Source organism: Panthera uncia, chromosome F1 (genome assembly GCF_023721935.1).
Source record: "Panthera uncia isolate 11264 chromosome F1, Puncia_PCG_1.0, whole genome shotgun sequence".
Classification (NCBI taxonomy): Eukaryota; Metazoa; Chordata; class Mammalia; order Carnivora; family Felidae; genus Panthera; species Panthera uncia.
In genome coordinates this window covers 10405525-10419288 of record NC_064813.1, presented here as the reverse complement: position 1 = coordinate 10419288, position 13764 = coordinate 10405525, and the positions used below count along the sequence as shown (strand labels likewise).

The 13764-nt window shown below is 37.4% G+C and overlaps 1 protein-coding gene across 3 annotated transcripts in view; it reads right to left on the bottom strand.

The window, feature by feature from the left end:
* Positions 1-13764, bottom strand: part of DCAF6 (DDB1 and CUL4 associated factor 6) — a 133733-nt gene that overhangs the window by 77572 nt on the left and 42397 nt on the right. For all 3 annotated transcript variants that reach the window (XM_049635147.1, XM_049635145.1, XM_049635146.1), the window contains exons 5-9: positions 10898-11011; positions 10134-10269; positions 7321-7535; positions 1462-1555; positions 33-152 (exon numbers count right to left, since the gene is read on the bottom strand). In XM_049635147.1, coding sequence (XP_049491104.1) covers positions 33-152; positions 1462-1555; positions 7321-7535; positions 10134-10269; positions 10898-11011 — 679 coding nt within the window. The remainder of the gene's footprint in view (positions 1-32; positions 153-1461; positions 1556-7320; positions 7536-10133; positions 10270-10897; positions 11012-13764) is intronic.

The window sequence follows — 13764 nt, the reverse complement described above, 5'->3', positions numbered from 1 at the left end:
TTTGGCTGACTTTAATTAACGAGAAAAATTACCTCTGGGTCGAGATCTTCCTCGTCCTCTATTGTTTTGTGCAACTTCACTTGCTTCTTCAAACCACCTTGATAACATGTCAGACATTCTCTGCATCAATGACACATTGGGACTCTGCTCACCTATTACAATACAGGTCTCATCAGTGAATTCAGTAATAAGTCAGGATCTTTCATTAATGCAAAAATCTAGATTTTTAAGGCCTTTAAAATGAAAACAATTAAAAAAAAAAAGAATCAAACTGCCTAAATAAATTATATGCATGTATATGAATCTCTTAGAGCTATCATTACATTTCATAGTAAATGTTTATATAAGTCACTCTCTATCTGTATTCTGAGTTCCTCAAGAATAGAATTTATATTTCCTACATCTTTGTCTATTCTTAGGTACCGTCACATCTCCCATCCTGACCTCAACCCACATCTTTAGTTCGAAGAGTGCACAGCCAGGAAGTGCTCATGAATTGTAAACTGACTGATTATAAGAAAGGCTTGTCCTCTCACTTACATTTCCTTAAACTGAATTTATTTTCATCATACTGTAAGCATATTCCATATATTCAAAATTAACAAAAACCAAAAGCTGCTGCATTTGTCTCTTCCCTCTCCCTCTTTCCTCCTTCAAATATATGTTTTCTCTTAAGGAAATTACCAAATGAAGTATGACATCAAATTAAAACTGATAATTTTATTCTACAATCATATAATTTAAAATGCGCATCATTTGTTCTTGAATTTTCTGTGAAAACTTTATACTTCATTGCCTTTATGTAATGTAGCTTTATATGTAAGTATATATTATAAGATGGTACCAAGGAAAATATATTGGGGAATAAACATGCTTTTGATCTTAACAGAATTCAGAAGTCATCAGAATAAGATTTTGGCTGCAGACCAATCAGTAAAATACACACAGATTAATTCTATTTTAAAAGTGTGCCATCTTAAAGCTCCCAAGGTAATTTCCTATGCTTTGTCAAAGGCATTTGATAAAAAGGGAAAAAAAGATTTTATCTGCTATTATAAAACTCTTGGGTTGGAAACGGAGAGTTTTTGTTTCTCTTTACACCTAATAAAAAGGCAAAAATCAAGAAGTTTGGTAATACCTAATGTTTTATATGGCAATGAACGCTCCTACTTCTAGGAGGAAGGTAAAATAGTGCATTAATTTTGGAGGGTAACTTGACAGCTATCAAAACACAAATGCACTTATCCAGTGACCCAGTTGCTCATTCCACTTTTAGGGATCTATCCTCAGATACACTTGCATGAGTACGTTAAGATATATGTACAAGGACATTCATTGCAGCATCACTTACACCAGCAAAAAAAAAAAAAAAAAAAAGAAAAAAAGAAAAAAAAAAAGAAACAAGTTAAAAGATTATTTTTTCAATACCATATTAGAAAAGCCTAACCAAAGTATAGTTACCATCTCGTTCTCGTTCACTCTCAGGCCTCGCTCGGGGTCCAGTATCTGACCAATCACCACGAAGTCTTAAACGCTTCACAGGAGGCTGTCGTAACTAAAAGACGAAGACGAAACTCATTTGCTCAACTCTCAAAGCACGCTTTAAGTCTAACGGATTCTTTCCATGTCCTTGCTTTCCTTACTGAGGATGCAAATGAGATGCTACGTCAAAATACGAAAGCTCTTATAAGGACGAGATCTACTGATGGTACAGCTTACACTTAACACCTTCACCCTAAAGAGTCTGAACACAACTTTGAAATCATGTGTAGGTGACTTCTACTCCCACCTGTATCACTTACCAGCTGACCACAGGGAAGTTATCTAATCACACTGAGCCTGAGTTTTCTATTACGATGATACATGTAGTGTAGGTCAAGTACCTACATACCTGACAAGAGGAATGATCACTATTTGATTAGCATTGACGGTTTAGTCTCGGATTCCCCCCAGCACCTACTGCAACCCTTCATGACTCACCTCAGGGTCTCTACTCTACCTCGTTTCCCTCGTTCTTGGCTAATACCTCTTCCTCCTACTTCAGAGAAAATACAGTCAGTCCTGCAGAAGTGACATCAATTTCCTCAGCTGCATTCTACAAACTTATCTATAATCTGCAACTTCCTAATTTCTTCTAACCTTTCTCCGGAGATGTATCATTTATTTTGTTAAGGCCTAATCTCTCCCATCTGTGCTTTTACATTTTGTTCCTTCAAACTCCTCAAGCACCTTGCTTCAGTAATTACTCCTTCCCATACCTGCATCCATTTCCTCATTTCTTCCTTACGATATGCTAAAGGTTTTTACCATTTTTAATACACAAAACACCTCAATTTTATGTTTTTAGTCAGCTATACTCTTTCCCCATGTTTTCTGAAGCTTTACTGTCAAGCTTCTTGAAAAAGGTCTATATTTATTCCTTTATCTACCACTCCTCCTTCACTTCACCGTTACCTTACGCTCCCATCTTTCCACTGAACTCATTCTCACCAATGTCATCAACGGGTGATTAATTGCTCAGTTCACTGATCAACGACAAAATGATCAACAATCAACTCCCAATTCAAATGGCACACTGCCCAACTTATTTTGATGTCTATAGCACTTGACACTCTTGATTATTCTCTGTAACTTTTATATTTTTAACATTTGTGATTGAGATATAACACATATACCGTAATACCCACCCTTTTAAAGTATGTAAGTCAGTGGTGCAGATGCTCAGAGCTGTGTAACCACTTGTATCACCACTAATTCCAGAACATTTTCATCACCTCAAAGAGAAATCCTATAGCTACGAGCAGCTACTTCCAATTTCTCCTTCGACTCAGTTCTTGGAGACCACCAATCTACTTTCTGGCTCTCTAGATATGCCCACTCTGGACATTTCACACAAATAGAAGCAGATGTGGCCCTTCCTGTCTGGCTTCTTTCACTTAGCATAATATTTTCGAAGTTCATCCATGTCGCCCCATGTATCAGTATTTCATTCCTTTTTACGGCTCAGTAATATTCCACGATTTGGATATACCATGTTTTGTTTATTCATTCATCAGTGGATGCACATTGAGTTGTTTCCACGTTTTTGGCTACCGTGAATAATACTGCTGTGAACATATGTGCAAGTTTTTGTGGGGACTTATGTCCTCAATTCTCTTCAGTATATATCTGGAAGTGGAACTGCTGGGTCACATGATAATTCTATGTTTAACTTTTGAGGAACTGCCCAACTGTTTTCCAAAGCAGCTGCGCCATTTTACATTCCTATCAGCAACGTGTGAAAGCTCCAATTTCTTCCTGTCTTCATCAACACCGTTACTGACTTTTTTATTTTAGCCAAACTGGTGGGTACGAAGTGGTACCTCACTGTGGTTTTGATATATTTTGGATACTAGATTCTAAATCATCAGTAAAATATAGGATATATACAGATTCTAAATCATAAATCAAACATATGTTATACAAACATTTTCTCCCATTTTGTGGGTCATTCCCTTTATTTTTATTTTTTTAACAAAACATTCACTGATATTTTCCCTGACAATTAAGCAGATTTTGATAGAAACTCGGTGACAACTTAGCTGTAAATTTTCTGTTTTCTCTTGGAAACCATTCTGAGCAATAAGGAGGTTGGGGGAAAAAATATCTCAACACCCTCAGCAAAGAAGACAGAAAAATAAAAACCCTCACAAATTCCAGAAGTAGGTAAATATGGCAAAGAGCAACAGAGGACAGAAAATCTACACAGGAAGCCACAAGTACGACACAGAATAACCAGAAGATTAGAGAAAGCCTAGTGTGGTAGCTGTCCAAAATCTTAGACTAAAATCATTTCCAGAAACAGAGGGCCTCACTCTATGCGAACTATATTTAGAATAGAATGGAGCCCTGCTCCATAGTTAGGGGAAGAAACTTTATATTATACAAGCAAAGAACTGGTTGTTATAACCTCAGCAACTATTTCTGGAACAAGACATTCAAGTTAAAAACAGTCCCAAGTTTGACTTTTTGAGATATGCAAAATAATCTAGTCAAGAATACCGAAAATGGTACAAGCATTAATTCAGTTACTCAAAGAAGATTTTCCTGAGCATGTTTTATGTGTCAGGCACTACTCTAGATAGTGGAAAAAGATCAATGGATAAACTATACAAAAATCCCACTGTCACAGAACTTATAGGCTACTGGAGTAGAAAAACAATACAAGATTACAAAAAAAAAAAAAGTAAAATATACAAAGAAAGTGCTGAGTGTTATGGGGAAAAAATTAAGTAGACAAAGGAGATAGGCAGTACCGGAAAGTTCAAGGCTGTGATTATCTGGGAAGACCATTTCATGCCTGGCAAACACAAAAGCCATAAGGTAAAGCACACCTGGGCTGCCTGAGTAAGTAAGTAGACGTGGTCAGAGAAGAGTACAATAGGAGTACTGAGAGAACAGCAGCAATAACAAGAACTACATGAGACAAGGTCTTGAAGCCACTGTAGAAACCTTAGTTTGGCTTTAAATGATATGGGCAGCCACCTGTAGTACTGATCAGAAGAGCAGCATAATTTGACTCGGTTTTAAAGGATCGCTTTGGCTGCTACGTAGCTAAAGGACTATGGGGGCAGAGGAGTCAAAGCAGGGGGACTGGTTAAAAGCTACCATAATAATCTAGGAGAGATGGTTGATGCCTTGGATCAGGGCAGTTGTGGGAGTCAGAATGGGAAGCTGTACTACAGATCTGGGGTATGTATTTTAGGCACAAATCATGGGGACCAGGAGAACATTAGAGACTGGATTCAACAAAGTTGTCCAATAATGGGGTGGGGCAAATAGGAAAATGTCAAAAAGATATTAGAGGAAAAGGAAAAGACAGAAAAGACAATAAAAAGAAAAAAGGAACACAAAAAATAAGAAAAATGAGAAGTAAAAAAATTGAACTAGACAATGAAAAAAATAAAAGAGAAATTATTAGAGGATATAAAGAAATAAAAAGAAGCCCCCACAAATTAAGAAAATTTAAAAATACCACTGAAACACAAGAAAAAATCATTATGTGAAACTTTTATTCATATTTTAAAACCCTACTCAATCATTTCTTACATTTCCAATCAAAATACATTATTCCTTCCTTTGGTCTACTCATATAGAACATAATTTCTTCTTTTTTTTTAAGTTCATTTATTTTGAGAGCAAGCGCACATGCGTACATGGGCAGGGGAGAGGCAGAGAGAGAGAGGAAGAAAGAGAATCCCAAGCAGGCTCTGTGCTGATGTGGGGCTCGATCTCACGACCCTGGATTCATGACCTGAGTGAAAATCAAGAGCCGGACACTTAACTGACTGAGCCACCCAGGCGCCCCAGAACATAACCCTTATATAGAATTCTATTAAGTTTTATATATTCATTTATTTATACCTCTATTCCCACTAAACTGTAAATTCCTGAGGGAGAGGCTATGTCTTTGTCACAGTCATCCCAGATTTTCTAAAGTTTAGTATAGGACCTAGTGCACAGTAGGCACGTGTCAAGGATTTAGGATAAAACACTTAAGAACAGATGTTGAGCTTAAGAAGGAGACAGACTACCAACTTCTATATACACCTGTCAATTATTTGGTTTATTATAGAAGCATGATTTAGTTTTGTAATTTTAATCCATTTTCAGAATTATTTTTCTTAATTCAACAAAGAACACTGAGAAAACCACATTCACTGTTCATGACTCAGACTCATTCACCCTGATTATGTAAACATATTGTGTTTACATATGTAAACACATAAGTATTCTATGGTACAAAAGCTGGCTGGCCCACTTCAAATGTTTCTGCATTCCAACTTTCATTATGTAACAGTCAGGAAGTTGGAATGTAACTTCATTCACTAAACCACGCATCTCAAGAGAAAACTACCCAGCAGCAACAAAATAACAGAGCAGATCTCATGTTTTCAATCAGGCCAATAAAGTCAAAAAACAGCTTTCATTAGCCATCATACCCCTTTCTTTGTCAATTTCCTAATTCATTTAAATACACTGACACTTTCAAAAGCCCAAAACAGATTTATAAAGTTATCCCGATTTTTTCCTAATTTTATAGCCCTCTAAACCTGCAACCATAAGTACTGGATTTAGTTTTGCATCTCACAGGAATTACAAAATTGTTGTTCCTTAATACTTTCAAAATACATTCACTGATAGGAGTTGGTCCAATACCAAAAAGTCACTGATAATTAATAAAGCAACAGTTAATTTCAAAAACATTTACAAGCCAAGTGATTAAACATAGGACATTAAAAAAAAAAAAAAAAAAAAAGCCAAAGTGAAAAATATGTTGGGGAAAGAAGTTTAATAGGTTAAAACAAACATTTTTCTATTGCTGTATATTGCCAAAGATACATTTTTTCTGGTTTTTGCCTTTTATAAATAAGATGGTTTGCTATTTTATTTTTTTAAAGATTTTATTTTTTTTTACTTTTATTTTATTTTTTTTTAAAGATTTTATTTTTAAAAATTCTCTACATCCAATGTGGAACTTGAACCCACAACCCTAAGATCAAGAATCACATGCTCTACATGACTGAGCCAGCCAGGCACCCTAATGGTTCACTATTGTAGAGTCATTTTAGTGGCAGCAATTCTGTCACTTAGTTTTCAATACAGAATATCGTATGTGTATAGATATATATGTAACAGATATAAAATGTGATATATAAACTCCAATAAGACTAAATGTTTTTGTTCACCAATAGGAGTTAACCAAATACCATTTCCATTCATATGTGGTCAGCAATCCCCTCCTCCCCCGATTGTGTGTGTGCGTGTATTTTAGCTTGCCTTTTTCTCATTCGCTCAGATGTGTTCTGTAAAATAAACCCACGCATGTATGCCACTCGTTCATAATTGTGAAAGAGAGGCACCATCAGGAGAGAAGGGGATTGCTGTCCACATGTGAATAGAAAATGGTAACAGATACAACTCCTATTGGTGTATGAACAGAAACATTTAGTCTCTTGGGAATTTACACCTCCCATTTTTTTATTATTTTAATCGCTTTTCCCGCAACTGTTAGAACTGCTGATATTTCTTGCTTGCTCCTGTGCATCCACAAAGTTAAAGAAACATTTTGCTATTAAAAATTTTCTCTTTAAAAATGTTTCACAATACTTTTTTCTAGTCAGCCCCTGTTCTTCCAGGTATATTCCAAGTCCTCTTTCAAAACTTCGACTCTAAATGTCTTGCGAATCAATTCTATTTTTTGAAGGCCTACAGGCCCCAGGAGTCACTGAGTCAGTGTCTTCTGAACTGAATGAAGAACATGGTTTTGAGTAAGCTTACCTCTTCTCTTCTTTCTTCTGCAGACGGAGTTTTAAGTTCTCGTGCTGTGTCATCTTTCGGGTCAAAAAGATATATATAATCTGAAGAGTAACTAACGAGAATCTCTTGGCCATCTTCGCTGTAACACAGAGATGTCACCCTGCAGGACTTATTATTTAGATGGGAAGGGATAAAACGGGCAACCATTCCAGTAGTTCCTCGACCTGCATAATTCCCTAAATAAGAAAATAGGAAGTTGTAGAATTTTTTTAAGAAAAACATTTTAAAAACTCTTAATCTGAATTATGAGATATGTGATTTAATGTAGCAATATAAAATCCAAACTATCCTGTTCTATTTCTAGAAGAGGCTCTTTTCTCAATAGTCTGATTTTATAACAAAATAATAAAGAATACAGCATAAAGTCTACATATCTTTTAAAAAAATTTCCTGAGTTGCTGGAATTCCAGATTACATAAAGCGTTTAATTAGAAATAGGAGTTAATCAGTGAAAATGATTTATGATTTAGGGGCACCTGGGTATCTCAGTCGGTTAAAAGTCCGACTTGATTTCAGCTCAGGTAACGATCTCACGGTTCCGGAGTCTGAGCCCTGAGTTGGTCTCTGTGCTGACCTACGGCATAGAGGCTGCCTGGGATTCTCTCTCTCCCCCTCCCCCACTCGCACTTTCATTCTTTCTCAAAAGTAAACATTTAAAAAGATAGCAAATAAAATTTTTTTAAAATTTACATTCACTTTTCTTCTTTTCCTTTCCTTCTCTCCTTCCCCTTCCTTTCCTCTCTTCCCTCCCTTTTCTTCCTTCCCTCGCTTCTCTTCCCTTCCCTTCCCTCCCTTTGCTTCCCCTTCCTGTCCCTCCCTCTCCTTCCTTCCCTCTCTTTTCTTCCTTCCCTCTCTTCCCTTTCCTTCCTTCCTTTCTCCTCTCTTTCCCATCCCTTCCCTTTGCTTCGCTCCCCTTCCCTCCCTTCCTTCCCTCTTTCTTTCCCTTCCCTTCCTCCTCCCCTCTCTTCTCCTCTCCCTCCCCTCTCCTTTTTTCTTTTCTTCTCTTTCTTTTCTTTCTTTCAGTAATCTCTACATCCAACATGGGGCTCAAACTCATGATCCTGAGATCTCTTCCAACTGAGCGAACCAGGCTCCCCTATGTTTTTAAAAGATTTTTGATTGTCCTGAAATTTTCCTCTTATAACATAACAAAGGGGGGTAGTATTCCAACTTTAATTAATTTTGGTAGTCATCAACATAATACAGTATAATAGAGAAAGGGTCAACTGGCATTTTGTGCACTGGAGGTCTGGGAATGCTAAATTCTGAGAGCCCCATAAAACTGTATGAACACTGCACAAGGAGGCCTTGTTCTGCCGAAAATGTCAACCGTGTCCCATCTGTTGAGAAATAGTAAGTTAGCCTACAATTTCATATCCTATCACTACTGTTCCCCCTAAAAGTGCATATCCAGATACATAAGACACCTCAATCACGGTTCCAAAACCAAACCAAACCCCACCTCGTCCTCCCATTTCCATAATCTATGTTCATTTTTACTGGACATAAATTGACCCTGAGCCTGACATTGTTAGTTTCTGGCCAAGTCCATTTTTATTTTGGGCAATACAAAATACGCGAATATATGTAAGTGTGTACATATGTTTGTATATTTGGTGGGTATGTGGGGATAAAATCCTGGCCTTCCCTTACTGAAAAATGCTGAAGAACGATGGCTTTCAGTTGGGTAGTTCAGAAGTGGTTTGATCCCACAGTGGATGAGGAGCGAATGAGGAGTTTCAGATGGATTCAACAGCATCGCTAACAGTACTTTAGGCATAAACATATGCTATACAGTAACACAAAGCCAAGTCACTGTTCTTTCTAACTCTTCTGTCTCCTGCAAAGAGAAATTAGGAAAGCCAAGTGCCGGGGCACCTGGGTGGTTCAGTCAGTTGAGCGTCCAACTCGATTTCGGCTCAGGTCATGATATCGGGGTCGTGGGACTGAGCCCTGCGTTGGGCTCCATGCTGAGCATGGAGCCTGCTTGGGATTCTCTCTCTCTCTCTTCTCTCTCTATCCCTCTGCCTCTCTCCCCTGTTCGCTCTTTCTCACTCACTCTCTCTAAATTGAAATTTAAAAAAATTTTTTAAAACAAGGAAGGCGAAGTGTTGTGGGCTGATAGTGTCCCCCACAAAATTCACGTCCACCCAGAACCTCAGAATGGTTCTGGAATATTTGGGATATTTGGAAATAGGGTCTTTGCGGATATAATTAGTAAGATGAGGTCATAACTAGATTAGAGTGGACCCTAGATCCAATATGTCCTCATACAAGGAGGAAAATGTGGATTCAGACACACACACGGGAGAATGGCATGTCAACACAGAAGCAGAGATTGAAATGAAACATTTAAAAGCCAAGATTAATAGCAATCACCAGAAGCCAGAAGTATGCAACAGATCCTCCCTGAGAGCCACCAGCAGAAAACCCTGTGAAACCTTGATTTTAGACTTCTAGCCTCCAGAAATGTGAGAATCAATTTCTGTTATCTTAAGCCACCCAACATGTGGCAATTCATTATGACAGTCATAGGAAACTAACATGTCAACTGTTACAACTTTTTAAGGTGGCAAACTACAAAAGCATCACACTGATAGAGTCATAAAACCTTGGTAAAATGCTGTTTTTCTATGAATCCGTATTATTTAAATACATTGTGTTTACTGAATTTTATGACAAACTAATGACATTTTAAAACTGCAAATATGTCCTACAGATTTACTCTTTGAACTGACAGAATCTTATATTTTCTCTAACATACAGCTGTTTACCTGTGGCTCTTGTGCCCAGCATTCGCCGATCATATATTCGTACTGAGCTATCTGAACAGCCGACAGCAAGATAATAAGGTATCGGTGGACAAATAGCTACCGAGGTGGCGGCACGTCGGCAGTTAATTAAAATATCCTATGAAAGAGAAAACACCGGCGTCACAGAGCTCTGCCACAGAGAGGATACTCTAAAGATTTAAAACACTTGAACATTAAAAATACTATCCTTTGAATTAGAAGAAAATAACCTTTCTGAAAAATCCTAAGCTAGGATGATAATGAGAAGGAAAACAACAACATGGTTTTCTTTTCATTTATTTTTCAGATATCTGTTAGCGTTTCTAACAAATTCAGCTGACGTGAGATCAAAATAGATATATGTGGTCAATATTCCTCCTCAGCAGTTTATCACTATAAGGAAAATTCCTTTTTTTTCTTTTTTTACAGCTTGCCACACAATTCCAAAATTGACTAACACAACATTGTAAATTTTCCTTATAAACCAATCAAAATAAAAATCATACGGAAAGATAAACTGGAGGTTAAAAAAGCAAATAATATTTGAGTAAGGAAAATTACATTCTGAAAAGGAAAACACAAAAATTACTCCGAAATACAAGACTAAAACTGAGTAATTATGTTAGGTCAGCAAGATTTAATGAAATTAAATCCATCCACAATCTTAGAACCCAGAGGTAGCTTATTGTCCGATTTTAATTATGATGTTAATTTTTTTGTCACTTGTACAAAAATTTGATTCTTACGTCTTTGCAATCTTCTTTCGTGCAGCTAGTTTTGATGCGTGTGTCAAACCACCGGACAGTTCCGTCTTCACCACAGGAGAGAAAAGTATACGGGTCGTTGGGTACAGTCATAATCTGAAGGTGAAAACAAAAGTACAGGTAACGTTATTGAGCACTTGGATGGTTTTGAAAGACACCGCTACCGTTCCATAAAATAAAATGAGGAATACATAATAAAGTAAAACTGTCTTCTTATTCACAGACGATTTGATCACGTAAGCAGAAAATCCTATGTAATCAATTTTTAAAAAATTTATTAGAATAAGCGAATTTAGCAAAGTTGCAGGATACAAGATCAATATATAAAAATCAATGTCGCGTCTCTATACCAGCAACAAAATCATCAGATACTGAAATTTTAAAAATAATATCATTTACAATAACGTGAAAAATATGAACTACTTAAACATATGTAAGACACATGATACTGAAAATTATAAAACATTGCTGAGTAAAATTAAAGTCCTAAGTAAAGTAAGGGAGATGTATTGTGTTCATGGATTGGAAGATTTTTTTTTTTTTTTATTTGAGAGAGAGAGACAGAGCACATGAGGTGGAGGAGAGGGGCAGAAGAAAAAACAGAGCGAATCTCAGGCTCCACGCTCAGCACAGGGCCCAGGGCTCGATCGCACAACCCTGAGATCATGACCTGAGCTGAAATCAGGAGCCAGACGTTCCACTAACTGAGTCACCCAGGAGCCCCTCAATTGTATTTTTTTTTAGTTTATTTATTTATTTTGGGAGTGTGCATGCGCATGAATGGGGGAGGGGCAGAGAGAGAGAGAGAGAGAGAGACAGAGAGAGAGAGAGAGAGACAGAGAGAGAGAATCCCAAGCAGGCTCCACACTATCAGCACAGAGCCCAATGCAGGGCTCCATCTCAGATCATGACCTGAGCCAAAAGCAAGAGTTGGATGCTTACCGACTAAGCCAACCAGGCGCCCCTCAACTGCATTTTTTATACAGCTACATTTAAAAATTAACATCCTTAAAAAGATAACATTTATGACTGTACCAAAATACCAAATACTTAAAAAATTTAAGGAAATCTAGAGTAACACCACATAAAAATTGTAAAATATTGAGAGAAATTAGAAACCTTAATAAATGCAAAACTATATCATCTTCATTGATTAGAATATATAATAATTGTTAAGATATTAGTTTACCCTGTATTTATTTTTAAATTCAGTATAATAACAATCCAACTTTCAGCAAATTGTTTTTTTGCTTTTTGTTTTTTTAGTTTATTTATTTTGAGACAGACAGACAGACAAAGAGAGCAAGCAGAGGAAGGGCAGAGAGCGAGCGGAACAGAGGATCTGAGGCCGGCTCTGCGCAGACGGCAGAGAGCCCACGCGGGGCTCGAACTCACGAACCGTGAGATCATGACCTGAGCCGAAGTCACACACTTAACTGACTGAGGCACCCAGGTGCCCCAGCAAATTGTTTTTGTTGGAAACCAATATGCTGGTTTGAAAAGTTATACTGAGACACAAAGAATCTTGAAACAGTAACTCTACTAGATACGAAGATTCATTACAAAGCTATTGCAATTAAAACAGTTTGGTATTTTAAAAAGTACAAATAGGCCAACGGTGCAAAATAGAGTACAGAAATGGATCTATCCACATATGAACTCTGAGTTTATGATTAATGGCACACTGAATAGCAACAGCGGGGAAAACAATCTTTACCATAAAAGATGGTGGGTAAAATCCATATGGAGAGTGATATCGGCAAAACTGCAAAACAGGATGCCTCAACTCATTCCCCTAGAGAAACACTGGCTTTTAATAACAGTATAAAGTCAAAAAGCCTTTATGACAATACCAAAGACCAGTTAAGAAAGCAATATACCAGGAAAGTTCAAAGCCAAGTACAGCCATAATGAAAGGAATAAGAAAAGCTTATTTCATTTCAATTCACACCAGCGCCTTCCCCAAGGCAGCACAGCACAAAACTGGGGGGGAGGGGGGTGCGGGGGGGAGCGGGGTGGGTGGAAAGCCCAATTTGCAGCTTCTCCACTGGAAAGGAAAGAGAAGAGTGGAATGTATGTCCAACATTCCAGCTTACAGGCAGGTGGAGGAGGGCTACCAAGGGACTAGTTTCTGTCTCTTCTGACTCAGCACTGATAAAACTTGAGAGAACAAAAGAGAGCACAGTGGCTTCCTTGCAGGATCACAGATGGAAAAGGGAGCGGAATGGAATGGAAAATTCCATCTCTCTGAATGGACCAGAGAAGATGCATCCTCATAAAAAGTTTAAGGGACCTCCAGAATCTCTAGCTGGACTGACTGGTGAAGACCTTCCCTACACAAAACCCGTCTAAAAAGACCAGGAGAAGATGGCTATTTTTTCCAAAGCAAAAACCACAACAACAAAATAATGAGGCACACAAAGATACAGTGTAACAGCCCAAAGGAACAAAACAAATTTTCAGTAACTGACCCTAATAAGATGAAGATCTACGAACTGCCTAAGAAAAGAATTCAAATTAATCGTACTAAAGAAGCTCAATGCATCACAAGAGGACACAAATAGACAACTGAATGAAACTAGAGAAACACTGCATGAACAAAAGGAGAATATCGCCAGTGAAGTAAAAACTGCAGAAAGAGGCAAATGGTAATTTTAGACATGAAGAATATAATAACATTTACCAATTTACTAGAGGGGATCAACATCAGGCTTGATCAAGCAGAAAGAAGAATCAACCAACCTGAAGACAACTCATTTGAAATTATTGTGTCAGAGGAACAAAAAGGAAGAATGAAAGAAAGTGAAGAAAACCCTAAGAGACTTCTAGAACACAACAAACTGAGCAAT